The 21,113-nt window shown below is 45.5% G+C and overlaps 1 protein-coding gene across 4 annotated transcripts in view; it reads right to left on the reverse strand.

The window, feature by feature from the left end:
- Positions 1-420: 420 nt before the first annotated feature.
- The window catches only part of ZFHX3 (zinc finger homeobox 3), a 253,984-nt gene continuing 233,291 nt past the window's right edge, over positions 421-21,113 (reverse strand). For 2 of the 4 annotated variants that reach the window (XM_070398745.1, XM_070398744.1), the window contains exons 8-10: positions 17,264-17,366; positions 10,688-16,102; positions 421-6,219 (exon numbers count right to left, since the gene is read on the reverse strand). In XM_070398745.1, coding sequence (XP_070254846.1) covers positions 4,556-6,219; positions 10,688-16,102; positions 17,264-17,366 — 7,182 coding nt within the window. In that variant the 3' untranslated portion in view covers positions 421-4,555. Of the gene's footprint in view, positions 6,220-9,203; positions 9,341-10,687; positions 16,103-17,263; positions 17,367-21,113 lie in introns of all 4 variants that reach the window. The other 2 variants (XR_011468919.1, XR_011468920.1) reach the window with 2 other exon arrangements.

Genomic DNA, 21,113 nt, shown 5'->3' on the forward strand with positions numbered 1-21,113 from the left:
GTCAGTGTCATGGCCAAAACCTCTGGTACTTTAATGCAGCGGTCACCAACCTTTCGGACCTCACGGACCACCAGTGGTCCACAGACCACCGGTTGGCGACCGCTGCTTTAATGAGTGCCAGAAAATGGGAAATACAAGGCCCTATTTCCCAAGAGCTTGTGTACCTTGGAATAATGCAATTATTCCTGCACACCCAACCTCAAGATACTGTTCAAATTTACACTTCTTCAGTCATCAACCTTTTTCTCTCTCACACATGCACACACACACAAAATCTGCCTACAGAGACAAGAACTTTTGCTCATATTTTTTTTAATGTATCACAATGAGCAGGAAACATACTTGATGAAATATTTTCAAAGGAGTATATTCAATTACCATCTACAATCAACTTAACTATGACAACAAAGTTTTTGTGACAAATTTTTTTTTTTCAGTTTGAAAGTTCCATGTGGTTCTGTTTGTTAGTCTCCATGTATTTTGGTACAGTTCGAGATCAGCATTATTACAGTAACAAAAAAGCTAACAAGACTACATTATAGAAAAACACCAAGAACATCATTTTTGGTTTCACTTGCTCTATTTTTTTTTGTTTTTTGTTTTTTGTTTTTTTTTGTACATTGCAAAGGCTGTTCATATACCTCTTCACCTCAGGGTCACGTTCATTTATGCTTTCTTTCCTACCCAAACTTGCCCCCCTCCCCCCAGAGAAAGTAAACAAACAAAAAACTAGTCAAAGCTTTGTTTCACAGTGGGCAGTATCTCAGCGCCAACAACCAACCAACTCAATTTATGCTTCTATTTTAAATGTCTTAATTTATTATTTAAAAAAAATATATGTCCATGAACATCAAGTGCACTGGCTTGGGTCACTGCCTCTCTCTCCTGCAACTTCCTGCCCATGACTGATAAACTCAGGGTTAAACACATGCCGTCTGTTTTACTTTGTTTTCAAAACTTTGGCCACATTCATCTCTTTAAATAGCTTTTAAATAAAAAAGAAACCCCTTTTTAGATTTAAACTTTTCCGTGTGTGTGTGTGTGTGTGTGTGTGTGTGTGTGTGTGTTTCCTTCTTACGTTTCTTTTTGAATGGATAACTCCCATCCTGTGGATCAGTGGTGCTATGAGACTGAATGTCTAGCACCAGCCCACACTGTGGAGTATTTGGGGGAAAATCAACCAACCAACCAAAATATGAAGTGTGAATGAATGTGAAGAATTAATTTAAAAAGTGAGTAGAGAGATCCTATTCATTTATCTACTATGCAACAGACAGGAGTAAATTCTCCGAGGGAGACCAGCCTAAACAGTTGGGCATTGTAGTAAATTCATGCTTTATAAATGATACCGGTCCCAGCCAGGGTGGATGGTTAGCCCACAAACATTTTAAGCTATGTTTGACCCCTAATTTTCACTATCACTGACTGCTTTGATACTTCTGGGTTAATGCTGAGAATTGTTTTCTTTTTTGAAGGAACATATATGTGGGCAGTAGAGTTGTGGAGGAAAACGTTAGTGTGCAACCCACTCCAGGTTGAAACAATCACATAACCCCTCTAAGGAACACTGGTCGGTGGATGTATGCTTACTTAGCCAGTCTACCCAACCAACCATCTTGCAGTCGCCAAATACACCCACAGGTCAAGGCATGACATAACAAAACACTGACAGTCACTCTGCTGCACAGAGGGAGGATGGCATAGTAGCTAAAAGAGAGAGGGGTGGGGAGAGGGAGAAAATGGAAAGAACCATTGGGGAGGAGGTGGCAAAATTATTAGGAAATGAACCTAAAGTTGAGGGGGGTGGGAAAGGGATAGAAATTGCACTATTACCAAGCAATATCATTTTTAAAAACAAAGTTTACAGAAAAGACCTAGCAGAATTTGACAGGTAAAGCTAGTGTTAAATTGTTAATTGGTATCATCACATAGAGAACCAAAAAACAAACAATTTTTTCTATATGATACAGACACAGAGTAACATACAACAGTTAAATGGCAAAAAATATATATTTTTATAGAGTTACAAACAAGATAAAATAATGGAAAACAAAAAACTGTACAACTTTAAAATTTAAAAATGTTCATCTCAAACACAGGGAGAAATACAAGAATTCTTGTTAAAAGAAAATAGCTTGTTAAAACAGCAAGTGTTTTTGCGTACTTGTTTTTGACACCTTATGCTACAACTGGATACTGGTATGAATAGTTAGATGGTATTCTTTAGCATTTCTACTTTAAAAAATTATAAAAGGAATTTGCACTGTGCATCAGCCTAGTTAGAAATATGTACAACAGTTCAGGATCTACTCTTTCATTAAACTGAAAATAAATTCATAAAAATAAAATAGTCCCGGCTAAAAAAGAAAAGAGAAAAAAGAAAAAAAAATCCACTTTTAGATGTTGGAATGCTCCAGTCTTTTGCAAAGTTGATGAGTGGCTTCAGCACTGGGGAAAGAAGCCCGGAAGGTGACCAATGGAACCTGCATTCACAGTCTTCAAAGTTCCCTTTTGAAACATAAGGAAGAGAATGAAGGGGAGAAGGATTTCACACGTTAGGGGCCAGGGGAGATTGTTTCTGTTGTTTAGCTATGAAAGTGAAACAGCAAAGCATCTATTTGTCTCCAAAGTCTACATTATAGCAGCACAAAGTTTTCCTTTCAAAGTTCAGACCATTTTTTTTAGATGAGAAAGGGGTATGGTGTGTTGTGTTGTGTGTCACAGGAATATGGATATTAACGTAAACACAAGTGTCTCATTCTTTCTCTTAGTTCATTGCTATCTGCTTCTTTGTTGGCTGCACTCTGGATCACTCGCCCTCAGACTGCCTAACACAAGGACAAAACTTTGAAGTAAAAAAATGTGTCTTTTGGTATATGGAATTAACAATTGCCTCTCTGCTTGCAGAAGAAGCAAATAACAACCTGGGAATCTTTTGTTTTATTCTTTCTTTTATTAAACTAAGTCTTGTTTAAATTAGAAACAAATTCTCAAGTAACAAGAACCCTTTCCCTTTTTTCTGCACCAGCAGTGAAAGGGTGTGTCTTTGGATTTTATTTAAAGCATGAAATTTCTTTTTCTGAGAGAAAAGAAAACAAAACAAAAACCAAACCCCTAACCAAAACTTTTTTAGAAAAGAAAAGCACACAATCCAATTACACAAATGGAAACAAATGCTTTAGCTTAGGAAAAGAATATTTGAAGCATCTACCAAACAAGGAGTGGGGAAAAAGAGGGTGAAAAGAAAAGCCAAAGGAAGGATAAATAAAAAATAAATGCACAAGGCTAACAGACATAGGTAACTAGAATTATATGCCTTTAAAAAGTTTCAACTCCCCAACCAAAAATAATCTGTGAGGATCCTAATGACCCCTAGGACCCTTTGAAATTCTTTCTTTAGTTTTATAAAATAATTCTGCAGCTACCCTCTAAGAAATGAAGGCAGCTACATTACGTGGGAGGTTATAGGATGGGAGGTGGGAGGAGGAAAGAGAAAGTGGAATTAAGGGACAAAGGGGAGAAAAGCTTAGGTGAATCAACGGATTGCAATCTATCTGCTAGGAATGAACAAGACAACATCAAATGAGGAGCTGTCAGCTGGACCATACAAAACGCTAAATGTACACAAAAGGTTTTTCTTTTTATTTTCCTTTTAAATCTACCATACTGCTTCAGTTCATTTCCAATGCAACCATCTACTCAACACCAAAATGGTCATATCTATCATAAATACAGAAAGTCAGTTTTTAAAACTTATTTTTTTAAGCTACGAGTCCTCAACACTCTTTGTGTGTGGGTTTATTTATTTTTTTTCTGAAAGTGGGAGTGCTTAACTTTTCACCTTAAAATTGGCTTCAGCAGAAAAGCTATCCTTAAAATCCCCAGAAAGCTAAAGCAGTTCACATTGTTTTTTTCTCAAATACTTTCTGCCCGTTTTTAAATTAAGCAACAAAAAATTTCTCTGGAACAAAAACGAAAAAAGAAAACTGAAAAAAATAATATATATATATAAAACAATGATTCAGAAAACAGAACGAAGTGTGAGCGATTGACCTGAGAATAAAAAGACATTACATTTCTCTTTTTCTTTTAGCAAGCCATTGGTATCTGAATGCTAAGATAGCAAGAAATTTAAAACTGGAACAAGGTGGACTGCTTTCCCATACAGTGCATGCCGGGCTCCTCTGTGCTATCAAAGTGGGGGCGTGTATTGAAAAGGGGCAAATATACAAGGGGTTTAAGCTCCAAAGACGTTAGGGAGGCCCTGTGGACTTCTGTTTCCCAGACCAATAGTACCTTCAAAAGGACACAATGTAAGAGGGCTCAGGGGTGTGTTTTATATATATATTAGAAAAAAGAAAACACAAGAATGTAAAATCACCGGCATAGATAGGTATATGGGAAAACAACCCACGCTTTTTCTTTTTTTTCCTTTTTTTTTCTTTTTTCTTTTTTTGGTTAGAAGCTTTGGAATTGCAGTTAGTCTATTTTTGAAATTGGTTTGTTATTAATTTTTTATTTAAATTCATTTGTTTGTATTGTTCATCTTCAAAGCTTACAATCTGAAGGTGTCCGTTCCTACACTGGTCAGACCACTGTCCTTGGGGCAGCTGGGGTCTTTGGGACCCTCCACCGGGCTCGCCGGTCCGTCGGACTTTTGGCTGAGATCCGTGTCAGACTCCTCCGAATAGTCGTCTGTTGGCATCGAGGGCTGAACCCCTGAGGTGCTGCATGAACTTGAGGTAACCGTTGAAGATGAGGAGAGAGGAGGAAAAGAAGGAGGCTTCGGGGCCGAAGCCCGGGAGACCACTTGCGGCCAAGACTTCCTGGAGGCGTGGGGGGAAGCGGAGGACGAGGAGGGGGCGGCGGCCGACTGGGGAGGGGGGCTGTCGTTTGAGTGAGCGGCAGACTGCGAGGTAGATGCGGTGCTAGGATCGGGGAAGCAGGCAGAGTGAGGTAATAAACTAGGGTGCTCTTTGGCGTTTCTTGCTGCTCTCGTGATTGTTCTGTGTTTGTGCAAGGCCGACTCGAGATGTTGACTCAGAGCTTCCTCCCCACAGAGCGTGCTCTCGCACGCCAGGCAGTGGTACGAGCTGCCGCCACTGCTGCCACCGCCGCTGCCACCGCCGCCACCACCGCCGCCCGTGGGGACGTGAAGCACCATCTCTTGCAGGTTCACCACAGACTGGCCGAAGAAGCAGAGGGACTTCAGGTGGCTCCTCGCCGCCTCCTCGTCACCGAAGCCCGCCTGGCACTTGCGGCAGACCAACTTGTACTGCACCTTTGGAACAATGAAGGGGTCATAGAGGGAGTCCGCACTTTTGCTTTCTGCTTCTGGCTCTTCGGGGGGTTTCAGCAGGAGGGGGGACACCTCACGGGGTGCGTTTTTCTGCTCTTCTGGTTTGGGGGATTCTTTGGCAGGGTCTTTGTCTGGGGAAGCAGCCCCAGGGGGGACTGGGGTTTGGCTTGCTTTGGGCTGCTGCTGCACTTTTTGCTGCTGCTGCTGCTGCTGTATTTGCCGCTGCTGCTGCTGGATCGCCTCCTGCAGACTCTGCTGGTATTGCTGGTACTGCTGCAGTAGGGAGCCCGGGGACAGCCCCATCAGGGCCTGTGACAGCGCAGGGCTGTAGGGGAACAGGCCTTCCATGCCATACATTGGCTGCAGGTACCCGCTCTGCAGGGCGCCAGGGATCTGGGGGGCATAATAAGGAGAGAAGCCTGGTACAAAGTAAGGAAGGAACTGGCTCGTGAGCAACGCTGTGGGGTCTGAAGTCAAGGCTGCCTGCAGGGCCTGCAACTGTGCAGGGTCCACTGCATACTCCATGGTGGGCAGTGGGGCTGAGATGGTGGCTGCGGCTGCCGTGGGGGCTTCTCCTTTCTCCTTCTTGGGGACAGGCAGGGGCTCCCCTTTCCCTTTGTGTGCCTTTTCCTTCTCCTTTACCTTCTCACTGTCTTTGTCCTTGCGTTGCTGTTGCTGCTGTTGTGGCGGGAGCTGTGGCACAGGTGGAGGCTGGGTTGCTGGCGGTGGCTGCACCTGTGGCTGCTGCTGCTGGGGTTGGGGGTGTTGCTGAGGGGCCATCGCCATGGTAGCTTGTGCTGGGGTTGGGGAGTTCAGTGTCGCTGAGGACGGTTTATTTGGTAATCCAGATGTGGGGAGACCAGGGGAAGGAACTGTTGTGCTGGGCAGACCCATCAAGTTCGGTTTTGGAGACGTTAAAGCTGAAAAGAATGGACACAGAGAAATCACGTCAGTCTGGGTGGTGAGGCTGAAGTTCAAGATGTTTTGACCTGTGTCACTGGCACAGAGTCTGAGGTCTCAAGGTTTATACTTGAAGGTTTACACCGACATTTTCAACAGAGGTGTCAGCCAGGCTTAGGGTTGGAGAGCCTTGTATTCTAATCAAGCCCGAGTCCTGGATCAGCTCCGCTCCCACACTTCCCTTTCCAGCCAAGCACCTTCTGCCCCATGTGTCATGCCCACCCCACTAGTTCATATTTTCTTGCCAAGCTCCCTGCTACCATTCATTCTACCCAAGGCAATTAGTCTGGAGGCCCCTAAACTAGCTGGGACCAAGGGCCTTCATCAAAGTGTCACAAAAATACTACGGCCAAGAGGTCTCACCAGAAGTTGTCTGGAGGAGACAGGTGACAGGAAAGGAGAGGGAAGGAAAGCAAGAAACCTAGCCAAGCCTCAAGACAATGTGAACAAATAGGCTATACACATGCACCTCTGCAGCTGAATGGTCCGTTAAGAGGAAAGACATAGGAGGAGGAATAGGAAGAAATCAAAACAGTCTATTCAGGGAAAACTGTTCCAGTGTCTTGGCTCAGCTGATCTGCTTTAACAAATCTGTTGAAAAAAATGTAACCATCTAGGAATGGGATCGGCAGTCCTCTAGAGAAATGAACACTTTCTACTCTTGCCCCAGTTTGAATGACATACAGCAGGGCTAGGGCTGTAGACGGTGGAAAAACTGGCCATAGGAAGAGGAGAAAAACATGTCAGAAATGGAACTGCCCAAAGTGCTGCCACCATCAATTCCTAAGATTGCATCCTACATCAGGTACCATTGCTTATGGGTGGCAGAGGTCTTTGACCATGTCACTCACTAGACACACATGGAGTACAGCCCCATCCTCAATCACACGCAGACTTAACCTACCACTACCTGTAAAGCTTCCATCCAGCCCAGAGCTTAATATACTCTCAGACCTATCTTCTGGTTTGAGGCTTTTGTTCCAGAGTCATGGAAATGACGTTGATGCTGCTGGTACAGATATCCCTGCTCTTCAAAAGTTCACTTTGTGCCACTTTGCTTTTAGGAAAAACCTACATTAATACCTATTTTCTCTAACAAAGAAATACAAAAAGTGAAAATAGCATTCAGTGTTTGCTTTTCAGTGAGCTATAGTAGAGGCATCGCACACCCTGAACAGGGAGCGTGGGACTGCCAAGCTCCTTCCCCAGGAACTACACTCAGCATCATAGCTTTGAGCTGTTTCTGTGAGTATCTGTGCTTTATCTTGATCTATTGTGTGCATTTGTTAGCAAGATGTGTCCTAAGATGACTGCTTCTTCACTTCATGCCATTTTGACTTAGGAAAGGTTTCATAGGAACACTCTACTTTCAGATAGTGAGACAAACTTGTACACCAAACTATAGGTTTGTAAAGACTAGTAAGGTGGTGGGGAGAAAGGATGTGCTGGGTGATGAGATGCTGAAAAAAGACAAGAATTGAGAAGAGTTCATAGGCAGCAGCCTTCAGATTATCTTTACATTTGCTACACCCAAGAAACTAGACAGTGTACAGCCCCTTCACTTCTGTGAGCACCAGAATTTAAAAGCAAACCCTATGGCCCCTCACCACTTATCTGGATCACAGCCAGAAAGCTGTGGTAGTGGGTTCCATAATGTGACACTGTCCTCATGAAGCCCAGACCTGGGTGAAAATAATGTTGACTTCAGTGTTTACTGGGCTATTACACTGCATTTGAAAACACTCAAATTTCAGCTAAGAGAACAAAGTTGTCTCAAGTTGCCAATCGCAGAAAAACATCCGTTCATGTTTGGATAGACAAGGAGGATGCTTCCCTCAGAACCACATAGCATCATTTATGTACTCTTCTGAAATTAACACATCCAATTTCCTCAGCGCACATAAGGGGCTGAAACCAGAGGAGAAGATAAATCCGACTAAGAAAAACTCAGTAAAGGCTCATTGGACAAATTGGCACAAACGAGGCTGAAACAGAATGGATTATGAATTCTAAATTTGCAACATGGCTCTTTCCGTTTCCCTCTAGACAACAGGCCTACTCCAAGTTTTAGGTTGTAACCAGAGCCAAAAGGAAGGGTAAGGAAGGAACGTCTAGACCAGGGGTGGGCAAACTTTTTGACTTGAAGGCCACAATGGGTTCTTAAACTGGACCGGAGGGCCGGAACAAAAGCATGGATGGAGTGTTTGTGTGAACTAATATAAATTCAAAGTAAACATCATTACATAAAAGGGTATGGTCTTTTTTTTTTTTTTAGTTTTATTCATTTCAAATGGGCCGGATCTGGCCCTCGGGCCGTAGTTTGCCCACGGCTGGTCTAGATATTTCCCCATTTCTATGATATCAGGTTTTCAGGAGAAAGATCCAGGTCAGAAGGCTTTAGACTGACTTTCTATATCTTGAACTGAAAGTCTACATAAAAGATTCAAAATTTTAAGAAATGGTTACTGAATCTGTGTTATTTACAAGCTCTGCACTAGCCATATTTGATACAGTATCAATACAGTAGCTTAATATATTCTCAATAATTCTGTGCCCTTGGTTTTCTCATCTGTAAGATCAGAACCAAGCAAGGCACTTCATCCCCGAGACGTAGGCATGCACCTCTGGAGTCAGACTGATAGGATATGGATTATGATTGACACACATTTGCCATGTGTGATCTTGGACCCGTTCGCTGACTGCTCAGTTTTCCACAGTAAATTGTTGTGGGGATTTACATGGTAAAGGTTACCATTGGGCCTGACATATTAAACATAGGTTTCTTCCCTCCCATTCCAGATCCAGTGCTCCTGTGAGCTTTGGTGCAGTCAGGAGGTGGTTACGGGGGGCACATCTGGCTGGCTGCCTTGAATAATTAAGAGCATATCTTTCCATCTTAAGTCCACTTTAAGTGGTCAGAACCTGAGTAGCACTAAACATATACCTGTTGACTGACTGGCTCATATTGGGTGTTGTGGAAGGAGCACATAGCACTGGGAGCCCGGAGGCCTGGGTGGGAGCTCTGGCTCCTACCCTAGCTTGCTGAAGGGTCTCGACCTCTCTGGGCCTCAGTTTTCTCATCTGTAAAACAAGGGGAATAGATCAGACATTCTGATTCTAATTTTTTTCACATTATTATGAAATGTTGGGCCTTCCCAAGCCCCTCTGCCAAGGTCCTGGGCTGCAAGGATAATTCAGTGTCTGGCCACTTTCCATAGCTTGTTTCTTGGCTTATGTCTAGCTGGCTTGAGCATCATTCTGTGACACTAACTTGCCAACACACATAAGCAACGACTTTTATATCTTAATGCTTCCTTTTCTTGTTCCTCTCTTTGGCTAAGAAACTGGGACCAGGAATGAGGTAGCCTTATGTTCTGTAAATCCTGCCAGAATTGTAAAACTTGGATTTCACTCAACCAGGACTGCTCTGCGAAGTAGAAGAGCCGCTTCACCTCCTGGGAACAGGGACATGTTTTGAAGGCAAGGAGGCCCTTTGTAGGGCTCTCCTTTGGTGAATGTGCACTGGCCAATGCAGGCCATGAAGGCAACTTGATGATTTGTGCCTAAGACTTAGAGGATTGTAGAGGTCCAATTTAGGAAAGACAGGTGGATCCAGGGAAGATGGGTAAGGACAAACAAGAGAGGTACATAGGAAGAACTGTGAGACTCCCCATTAAATGGAAAATGAGAGTACCAAGTATATGATTCTGAATAGGGGAGAGGGGCAAAAGGAAATGATGCAGATTGAATACCCCTAAAAATTGACCATTAACATTATTTGTCTGTCTGGAGTACTAACACAAACATGTCAAAATTCAAAACCACATTGCCCAATACAAGATTCCTAGTCAGTGCATTCGAGCACAAACTGACACAGCCACTGTTGTTCTGGATAGAAGAGAATCTTAGGAGTAAGAGGACACCTGACAGCAATATGCCAGAGTAGCTCTCTAAAGAAGGGAGCAGGGACCACACAGGTAAGGGCAAAGATTGGTTTAAATTCTCTTGAACAAGTTCTCATAGGGCATGATCCAGAACTAGCTAGATATTAAAGTGTCTTATATTTTCAACAAATATCTAGAAGGGATCAGGATTTCCAGAAGCACCAAATGGAAGGGTCTACAATAGAAGTTTCTTTCTTGAAAATAACACCTCTCCCACTCCCCCCGATTGTGCTGTTGAACACAGGGCACAAGAATGGTTTGAGAGGAGACCAATCCAACCAGGAGATGCCATCCCTGAACTGGGAAGTCAAAGAAAGATGTACAACATGAGCACAGCTCCAGGGAGACTCAATGGAAGGCACCTGAAGTTTTGTTGAAGCTTCCTATCTGCCCAACACTCTGAGGGTGTGGATGGTAGTCACAGAACAAAGGGCTAAATGGGCAGCTACTGAATGCTGATGGAATCACCTAGAGCAGAACCCACCTGTGTTAGATGGAGTAAAGCCCGGCAAGGAGGGGCTGTTGAGGCCAGGGAGCAACACAGGAGGAATGCCCTGGAGTGCCGGATATGCTGTAGGAAGGTTAAGAGCCTGTAGAGGGGTATTATCAAACATCCCTTGCTGCTGAGCTGCCAGTCCGAGGACCTCATTGGCTTTTTTAATCCGGTCCAACTCTTGTTGAGCCATCAACTGACGTACAGTGGCTGGGTCAAAGTATTCTTTCTCCTTGTCCAACTGGCTTCCAATGGTGTCTTTAACTTTGGAGATATGCTGTTGGGAAAAGATATGGTCACGTACAGACAGCCGAGCGCTGTACTTGATGCCACACAAAGTGCACTCTGTTTTGGGTCCCTCGTAACTTGTTTGGTTTATACCAAAATGCTTGGCCATGCTTAACTTAGACTTCTTTTCTTTTGCCCGGGCATTCTGGAACCAGACCTGAACAACTCTCTTTGGCAGTCCAATGTCATTGCCTAGGACCTCACACTCTAGCATGGTGGGTGTCCTGTAGTCATTAAAGCATGACTTGAGGACCTTCAGCTGCAAATTAGTCATTTGAGTGCGAAAACGTTTCTGCCCAGGCCGATCCCCATTGTCTCCAGATTTGCCTGCTGACCCACTTGCACCAGGACTTGGGGAGCAGGGGTCTGCAAGACTTGAGGTTTCACTGTAGTCCACTGTACCTTCATTGTCATATTCTTTGCTGTAAAAGCTCGGGGCTGGGCTGACCAGACCTGATGACAACCTGTCTTCATACTCGGACATTGCCATCATGGCCGCTTTGGTCAACCCGTCATTGGGTGCAGAGGAGGATTTGGTTTCAGTTGCTATTCCCGTCGCACTGTCGTTATCTGCGTTGCCCTCATCTCCAGTAGTGGTATCTGTGATTGCTGTGTTGACAGAGGAACAGTCATCATTGTCCAGCTTAGTCTGGTCAAAGTTTAGATTAACTGCAGACATGGAGGGGCTTTCAAAGTCTTCAATCCCTTCCACCTTGATGGAAGAAGGGCTAAGAAGAGTTCTTGGAGATAACTCCATGGTTTTACTCACAGGTGAGAGGGGAACACCTTGGCCATCACTACTGCTTGGGGGTAGGTGGGAAAAGCTAGTTCCATCAAAAATATCTCCTTTCATCTGGAGTCCCCCATCACAGTCTAAGAGCATTGCAGACAGAGTTAGGTTGTAGCCAGCTCTCTTGGCTTCATGCCAATGACGGGACCGGATATGAGCCTCAAGAGCAGTCTTGGCTTTGAAGAGGGCTCTGCAAAAAGGGCATCTCCTGTGGGCCTGGGCTGGGCCCACAGCCCGAAATTGTCCTTTCCTTTCCCTGGCACGTGTGTTCTGAAACCAGACTTGTACCACACGTTTCTTCAAGCCTACCTCATGCGCAATGTGATCCAACATCTTTCGAGTTGGATTGGAGTCCAATAGGTACTTTTGGTAGAGAATTTCTAGCTGTTCTGGTGTAATAGTTGTCCTCAAGCGTTTGTCTCTCTGAGGTTCTTCTCCTGTCCCACTGTCATTTTCGCCAGGGCTTGCGCTGGCCTTTTCCTCCAGCTTCCTCTTCAGAGTGTTCATAGTGGAGGTTGGAGTTGAAGGAGAAGTGGCCGAGCTTGCTGGAATCTGAGGTATGGCCCCAGAGAGCAGCTGGCTTGCCAGGAGAGGGTTACTAGGGTCAAATAGCATGAAAGGCATATCCAGTGACCTGTCTAAAAACTGAGGGTGGATGAACTGATTCTGCGCACTCAGGAAGTGAAGCTGCTGATGCTCCTGCCAATGTTCAAACGATGGGAACGCCAGCTTACACTGGTCACACTGGTAGGGAATTAGCTGAGGAGGTAGGTTTGCCAACTGTTGAGGAGTTGATGTGTGGAGGGGCTTGAGGGGCAGGTGGGACAGCTGAGAAGGACTGGGGCTTGACTGGGGTAAGGGGCACTGAGGAGGCGGTGCTTGTGGAGGAGGCTGTGGTAATGAAGTGGCGGAAGTCAGTTGTGGAAGCTTTGGCTGGGCTGCGTTTGTCTTCTGCTCGGGCTGGTCTTGCTGCTGCAGCTCTGCCTTTGGTTGCACTTGCTTTTCTTGGGTTTGGTTTGGCTGTGCACTGGGAGGTTCAGCCTGCTTTGGTTTCTCATCACTCGCCTCTGTTTTTGAACTGAAGGTGGCCAGCTCGTCAGCTTCTGCTGTAAGCTGCAAGAAAGCGGAGGAAGCTGTATTGGCTGATGGTGCTGGGGTGCTGTAAGCCTGTGAGGGCATTGGGGTACTGCAGGAGGAGCTGGTGGGTGTCAGGATTTCCATGGCATCCATGGAATCCTCATTTTGGCTGTCATCCTGCCCCTCCTCGTCCTCATCTTTGTAACACAGCTTCTTCTGGTGCTTGATGAGATCAAAGATGCGCTGAAACACCAGGCTACACTTTTTGCACTGGTAGTTCAGGTTGCTTGTTCGAATGTACCTATCATTCGTAAGCTCACGCCGCTCTCCATCTTTGCCTTCTCCCTGATTCTCATAATTTTTCCTGGCCTTCTGTCGGGCATTTTGAAACCACACCACTATGACTCGGGTTGGCAGGTTCAGTAAATTAGAGAGTTGCTCAAATTCATCGTCCTTTGGGTAAGCATTGGCATCGAAGAAGTCCTGTAGAACCCTCAGCTGGTAGTCAGTAAACCGTGTTCTTGAAGACCTCTTGCTTCCCCAGTACTCTTGCTTCTGAGGTTCCGGCGAAGGGGGCCGGGAGTCAATCTTCAGCTCCTCCAGGCTGGTGATAGGAGGGTTGCTGAAGTTGTAAGGGGAGTCCTTATTACGCTGCCGCTCTTTGAAGAGAGTGTTTCTGAACCAGTGCTTGATCACTTTCTGGGGCAACCCAGACTTGTCGGCCATCTCTTTGATCTGCTCTTCACTGGGGGAGTTGTTAATGTCAAAATATTGCCGCAGGACTCGGAGCTGGTCATCCGTGATCCTGGTGCGAGGCCTCTTGTTCTGCTGCTGGAGCAGACTTGGATTGAGCTGATGCTGGTACAGCTGGGCCAGGTCTGCAGGCAGCGGCTCCACAGGTCCGAGCTGAGGAGGCAGCTGGGCTGGCAAGGTCTGAAGTGGCATCGTCTGCATCATCAGTGGTGAGAAGATGGGCAGCTCCATGGGCATGGAGAGCTGGGTGAGCGGAACGGATGGCTGGGCCGGTGCAATTGTAGGTGAAGTGATGGGTGGTGCGGACACAGGGATGGCTGGCGTGGAAGCAGGCTGAGGTGGTGCTGCAGGAAGTGGAGGTGGAGGGGGCGGAGGAGGAGGTGGTGGCGGCTCTGGGGTTTGGGGCCTTAGCGGGTACAGTTTATCGTAGTGTTCTCTGTACTGTTTGGCAAACCTCTCCAGCTGTTTAAAGGGAAAGTAATTTTGATGAACATGCTCTTGATGACTCTTTAAAATCAGGATGTTGGAGAATAACTTGCCACAGGAGTCACACTCGAGCTTTTCCAGATTCTCTCCGTGCTCGGTCTTCCCATTCTTTTTCTGCACCTTCTGCTTATTCTCGTTGTACTGAATGACCAGCTCAAAGCCAAAGTTCTCCAGCAAGGCCTTGGTAGCGTTCCCTCTGGCATCTGAGGCGATGCGTGGAGGAAGCATGGAAGGCTCAGAACTACCCCCTGGTGCCAGCTCTTTCTTCTCTTTGGCCTTCAAGGCATCTGGCAGAGACTCCTTTGGTCCTGCGTTGCCTTCTCCCCCTTCAGCACCATCCCTCTCTCTCTGGCTTTCTTTTTCCTTTTCTTTGATGACCAATTTGTTTTTCTTTTCAGGGTGCTGGCTTGGCTGTAGGAGGGTAGAATGACCCTGGGATAGAGAAAGCTGGCTTTGCTGCAGGATCTGCTGATGGCTCTGCTGTGGGATCTGAACCTGAGCCTTCAGATCTTCCAGCAGGCCTGGGCCCGTCCCAGTCAGCGTCAGTGCCCCACTGGTCACTGGCAAGCTCACCTCAGGGTTGAGCTGGAACTCAGCGCTGGGGATGTAGAAGGGGAAGAGGAGGTGCTGCTGTTGCTGCAGCTGTAGCAGGGTCTCAGTGGTCATGGGAAAGTGAGGAAGGAGGGTGGGGTTAAACAGCTGAGACTGGATCAGGGCAGCCTGCTGCTGCAGCTCCTGTTGCAAGTGAGCTTGAACTTGAGCTTGGGCCTGGGCCAGTGTCTGTGCTTGTTGCTGCTGCTGCTGTTGTTGCTGCTGCTGCCTCGATGCAATCATATCTGCCAGTTTCTTCCGATTGGCCTCCTTGGGCTCTGAAGGGGAAGTGATGTTGGCACTGATGGGATTCCCCAGGGGCGGCATTCCTACACTTTCAGTGGGCACTTGGCTCAGTAAGCTGGAGCTTGGAGCAATGCCAGCACTGCTTGGGTTGGTGGTGGTAAAGGTGTTACTGCCAGTGGTGCTCACAGGACTTGGGGTAGAGGAGCTCAGGGAGACACTGCTGCTGTTCCCATTGCTACTGCCACCTGCGGCCTCCAGCTTGGCTGCCCGGGCCTTGGTTTGATGTAACACAGACCTCATGTGGATCTCCAAAGTGGAACTCTGGCTGTAGGCCACGTTACAAGTGTTACACTTAAAAGGCTTGTTGTCTGGGCTGCTGGTGGGTTCTGGCTGACCAGTTGCCGATTCTTGAAGGGCTCTCTTTAATTTATGCAGGTGGGAGACAGAATTATAGTGCACCAGCAGGATATTCTTTTGCGTGAAAGATTCCTTGCAGACGGTACACTTGTAAGGGCGAGAAGGGTCTAGAAATTTCTCCATGGTGAAGTTGGGGCCTTTTCTGAAAGGCAGAGCTCTCTTCGGTTCTGAGCCTGAGTCTTCTTGTACTGACCCAGAGTCACTGCCTGTGGGGCTCTGCTTCTCTTCCAAGTCACTCTCTTCCTCCTTATCTTCCTCAACAATTATGGTGTGGTCCTCGGCCAGGGTGGGGTCTCCCATTGCCAGGAGGTCCCCATTGGCCAGAAGGCCGCCATAAAGCTGCTGGATGTCGGCCTCACTCAACTCCAGGTGGCTCGTCTCAAGATGTTTTTTCAGAGCCTGGAAAGTTCGGAAACTGCGCTGACAAAGACAGCACATGGTGGCGGCTCTGATCACATGGTACTGAGAATGCAGCTGTAGCTTTTCAATGGTCTTGAAAGCCAGGCTGCACTGATTACAGCGGTACTTGTACACGTGGCGATCTGACACAGGCAGCTGAGGCCTCTTGGTGTGAACCTCATTGAAGTGAGTCTGAAGAGCCGCAGAAGTTTTGAAAACCTGGTTGCACCCTTTCTTCCAGCACAGGAAGCCCGAGTCTTCTCTCATAGAGCCTGGGTCAGCAGAAGAGGGTTTCAGATCCCCACTGTGCTCTGTGCTCACGGAGGGCAAGATGTTCTTTCCAGGATCCTCTGAGGTTTCTGTAAAAAAACACATCAAGCCCAATGATAAAGAGGGCTTTGTTTCAAGGATGGCACCAAGAGCTGTCTACCTAGCAAGGCCTCAGGAACACAGAATCTGACGATGAGGGAAACACCCAACCTGAACACACAGCCTCCTGCTTTCCTTCCCTCTAATAGAGCACACATATTAGGAGCAGGTCCACATGAACGGAGAGGACTGAAAGGAAATACAAAAAGTGTTGCCGCCTAATAAGCCTGTATCCTATCACATATCTATCTTTTAAACAATATTTAAAATTGCTTGGCTCAGAATCCTCAGTTTCTCCAGAACTGGTTTGAAGGTTACTGATTTTAAGTGGGTTCACCTTTTACATGGATCAGTATTATAGAATATGTGAATTAATGCTGTCCTGAGTTATGGGGCATATTTGAGAACTGTGGTCCGTTGTAATTTAAGAAATTTTGGAATATATTTTTAGGCATTTTGACTGTTATCTCTATTCAATAAGCAATGAACATTCAAGTGGCCAATTATTAAAATACAGTACATTTTTCCCTATAATGAGCATACCCATAAATATTCTGACCCAGATCAGCTGTCCACAGCCTGATATGCTGACTGGAGGTGAACAATGTAGAGGAGCCTCATAAATGGAGGTCTAATGATCTATCCAGGTACGAACCATCGTGGGGCACCACCACATCATCCCTGTCTACAAGGTACCCCTATACTATATCCTGAGGCAATCCTGGAAGACTCAGGGAACTTGGAGTGGAGGCAGCTCCTAGAAAGATGACTAACCCAGAGCCCTGAAATCCCCCATGTGCTCTATAAGTTCCTAATAAAGTCCTCAGAGATGGAGTGTTTAACAGCTTAGAATGGTGAGTTATGGGTCTGTTCACTGAGTCTCAGGTTATTCACTCCCGAAGGGGACGTGCCCACCAAAATCCTACTTGTTCTCACCTGGTTTTATCACTTTAAACCATATGAGTAGTACATAAAAATATGCCAAGAACCAGAGTACAAAGTGGCTGCCAACAGTGCCCCTCGTCTTCTGATCGGTTACAGTCAGCTTAGGAGTACTGTGAAGGACTCTGGGCACCCTCGCTCTGTGAAAAATCCCGGCCCGACATTTCATTCTGTTCCCATTTGCAGGGGTCAAGGATAGTGACACTAACCAGGCTGCTTGCCTGCCTCCTCAACATTGGGGTTCCCGTCTCGATCTGGAACAGCCGCTGGGAGAAACATGCTGCTGGGCATCACCATCTCAGGGGTGGTCACCTGAGGAACAAGAGGCAGAGAAACACAGAGAGTCAAATGGAGAGGGAAGAGACACAGAATAGGGAAATGTGTAACAATTATTTAATAAGCAAAATTAGCCTTCACCAGTGTAAAGCTGGAGGTGTCACTTTTCATAGCTCACTGAAGATTCATGTTTATTAGACAAAGCTCACATCAGTCAAAAGTGTTTCTACGGTTACATTCTGGACATAATTAGCAGTGCACACTTGAAGAATAATCTTATTATTAATATTTTTCCTTTATGCAGAATTTTGACTTTGATCACTGACAATGTTTTGTCATGGGCTGTGAAACTTCTTGTGCAACCAATTAGGTAGATAAGTTGAAAGGCCCACCTTAAGCTGCTGAAAACATAATAAGGGCCCTAATTAAATCATACCTAGTAAAGTACACTGTAATCTTGAAGCAGGGAGCATTGTAGTACTGTTTTCAAAATGTATTCAGGCAAGAAGAGGAGGGGAATAAGAGCAAAGGAAAGGGTAAGAAGAAGAGAAGAGAACAAAGGAAGGCTGAGGACATGCAGGCACATTGGCGGTTTTTCCAGGAAACAACATTTTGTAACCCTTTACAAGCTGAGATCAAGTGCAAATAAGCATTTCTTATGACTCACTTAAGCCAGAATTTCTTGTGGAGTTTCTGCTCGAGGTACACAGCATCAGAGGGGAACCTCTGGCCAGTGTCCCAGCTACACAGGGTGCCCCGCAAAGCATCCTTCCGCAGGGTGGCCCCACTTTGGCCACCGTTTCCCAATAGAGCAGCGGTTCTCAACCTGTGGGTCGCAACCCCTTTGGTGGTCGAACGACCCTTTCACAGGGGTCGCTTAAGACCATCCTGCATATCAGATATTTTCATTACTATTCGTAACAGTAGCAACATTACAGTTATGAAGTAGCAACGAAAATAATTTTATGGTTGGGTCACAACATGAGGAACTGTATTTAAAGGGCCAGAAGGTTGAGAACCACTGCAATAGAGCAATTCCAGAATTAGCCTGGATTAAAAGAGCTGCAATTTTAGGTCAGATCTTCAGACATTTCTCTAGGCTTCCCTGCCATCTGGCCAGAAGCTTGTCCAAACAACTTATCATTTGCCCCACATTAATGTGATAAACAGCCCTCAATATCCAAAGTAAGGATAAAAGGTTCTTTGTTTAAAAAGAAACAATGTCCCTTTGCCTGCTATAGGGTGGGAATATAGTTGGTGATGATATTCCCAAATGAATCAGAAATTGTTTCCTGTTTGATGACAGCGAAAGAAATGATCTAACCTCAAGGTTACCGAAACTACAGTCACCACTAACCTTTCTACACGGCACCTAGCCCATTTGGAAGCATTATTTTCCCATCAGCAACACAAATACCATGATAATATCTTCACTTGCTGTTGCAATTATTGGAACCACTAGATTACTGTTCAAAATGAAATATTTTAAGTAAATTCCTATTTCTAATCATTTGAAGATCTTGGCCTTGCTCAAAATAGCTACTGACATGTTACTAGAATCATCAGTGATGGGCTCAACTGTCAGAGGAAACCCAGACAACTGTTCACATTAACACCAGAAAGGTAACACCCCAACACATTTATGGGTGTTAGAATAATTTCAGCAACCCCAGATGCTAACAGGTGCAAAATTAAGCAACAGGCACTATGGAGAGGGGTTCTGAGAAACCGTGTTTCCAAGAGCAGGTGCATAGCAGGTGCACATGTGACAGAATCCCTGCTCTCACAGGCACCTGCACCTCCACCTCCACACAAAACTCGTGGCAGCTGGTTAAGGCTAGCTGTTGATGAATCATTAGGAGTGGAGCAGAGATCGCCAAACTCATTCCAAAGCATTTCTGACCAGTGTGGTTAGGGAGTCCAGCAGGAGACCAAGAAGTGAAAGGTCACCGATTAATTTATAGTCCTCAGCTGAGGGGGAGCACAAGGTTGGGGGCTAGAGGGCGGAGAAAGGGAAAGGAAAAAAGACCCCCCCACCTCCTTTCTCAGTTGTAGCGGCAGGATCAGTCCTTTCCTGGGATCTTTTGGAATTATGAAAAATGAGTCATGAGAAATTAAAAAAAAGCCCTACAGAGTAAAAAAGAATAAAATTATCTAACACCTCAGCTGCACATCATTATAGAAAACTGGGGGCTTTTTATACGCATTACAGTAAGGCAGACATCCCCTCTAACAGACTCAGTACGACGGATCAGTAATTGTTTTCATACACTTTAATTAGAAAAACTCAGATGGCTATGAATAATAATGGAAAAGAGAGACTTTTGCACTTGAAAGGTTGAAGTCAATCAAGTGTGAATGACGGCAAAAAAGAAAAAAAAGACACCAATTCATCAGCCCTCTGTTGTCTCGCTGCGACTTTAATCATAATTCCTGATTGGGATTCAAGAAGGCAGTAAGCAGCGGTTCTTTGTCTGCCTTCACCTTCCATCAATTAACTCTCCCCGAAATATAATCATCAACCTCACATGCTCCTCTGCATCTTAATCTGGGCCTCCAAACCTGTAAGTCTTGCCCCATATGTGTTTAAGTAATTACTTTTATCTACCTGCATCTTCTCATCTATAGCATCTCCCTCAGAAGAAAAAAAGCCTGGGTATATAAAATGTTAACGAGCAAGAAATTCTCAGGAGGCAAAAAGGAGTAGCCCTAAAGGGAATCCTAAGGATCTAGAAGTCCGGGTAAGGCCTCTCTGCGCCTGTGTCTGAACAGAGAGGTTGAGAAGAGAAGCCTCCTTGCTGCACAGGTGATGGAGGGCCCCGTGTCAGCTCTCAGACACTAATGGCCCCTCCCATGCTTGTGTCCATTCCTCCCTCTCCTACCAGCTCCCAGAGCTTTCCACTCAAAAGTTTGCATGCTTTTGCGTAAAGCCATAAATTACTCCTGCCAACAGCTTTCTGAGGAGTTCTAAGGAAAGGAGAGTTGGCCAAAGGCACAGTTCCTTCAAAACTTGCCTTGGAACACCCCGCCCGCCCCCCTGTTTTTTAAACTGTGTGCAAGGTTCAGACTATCCAAGCCACAGTATCCGATGGAGAGCTGAAAGTCAGTTGGAAAGGCAATCATTTAACTGCTGAGCACAGTTCTTCCGTAAAGACCTTCCCTTTAGAGGAGCATTGCGGAGTGTAGGTTTCTGAGACAACAAAACCTGGCTACAATATAACCAAAGCCATCCCAAAGATGCCCAAACCTCGCCTTCCACTAACTGAATCCCACCACCAGCTCCACTGCACATGCATGCACACATGCACATACACTTTCTCCCTCTTCCCTGTCTCCCTCTGCCCTCTCTCCTACTCCGGACTCAAAGCCAAACAAAACGTTTTAGGTTTGGCCAGATACCAGTACCAATAAGTCCAAACACCTACACTTTTTACAGTGACACTACCATCCACATAGATTGATTTTTCTAATAATCTGTATACTGATAAACGTGTTCAAGTATGTCCCCATATTCTACCCATTAATGTATAGAGGGTACCTGAGACTATTAAAACAGACTTTTAACCAAAAGTAAAACAGAGTTTTTCTGGTATGAAAATTCAATTGATTGGACACATTATTTCCTCAGAATTTGGGTCACTCAAGATTGGCCTTGGCCATCTAAAGGCAGTTCCATGGTGATCTTATTAACCTATTAGAAGAGGTGAACTGAAATTATTCTAATACCCCTAAAGATACAGGTAGATAAAAGTAGTTACCTAAACACACATGGGGCAAGACTTA

Source organism: Myotis yumanensis, unplaced genomic scaffold (genome assembly GCF_028538775.1).
Source record: "Myotis yumanensis isolate MYYU_CA2020_CCGP unplaced genomic scaffold, mMyoYum1.0.hap1 SCAF_18, whole genome shotgun sequence".
NCBI lineage: Eukaryota > Metazoa > Chordata > Mammalia > Chiroptera > Vespertilionidae > Myotis > Myotis yumanensis.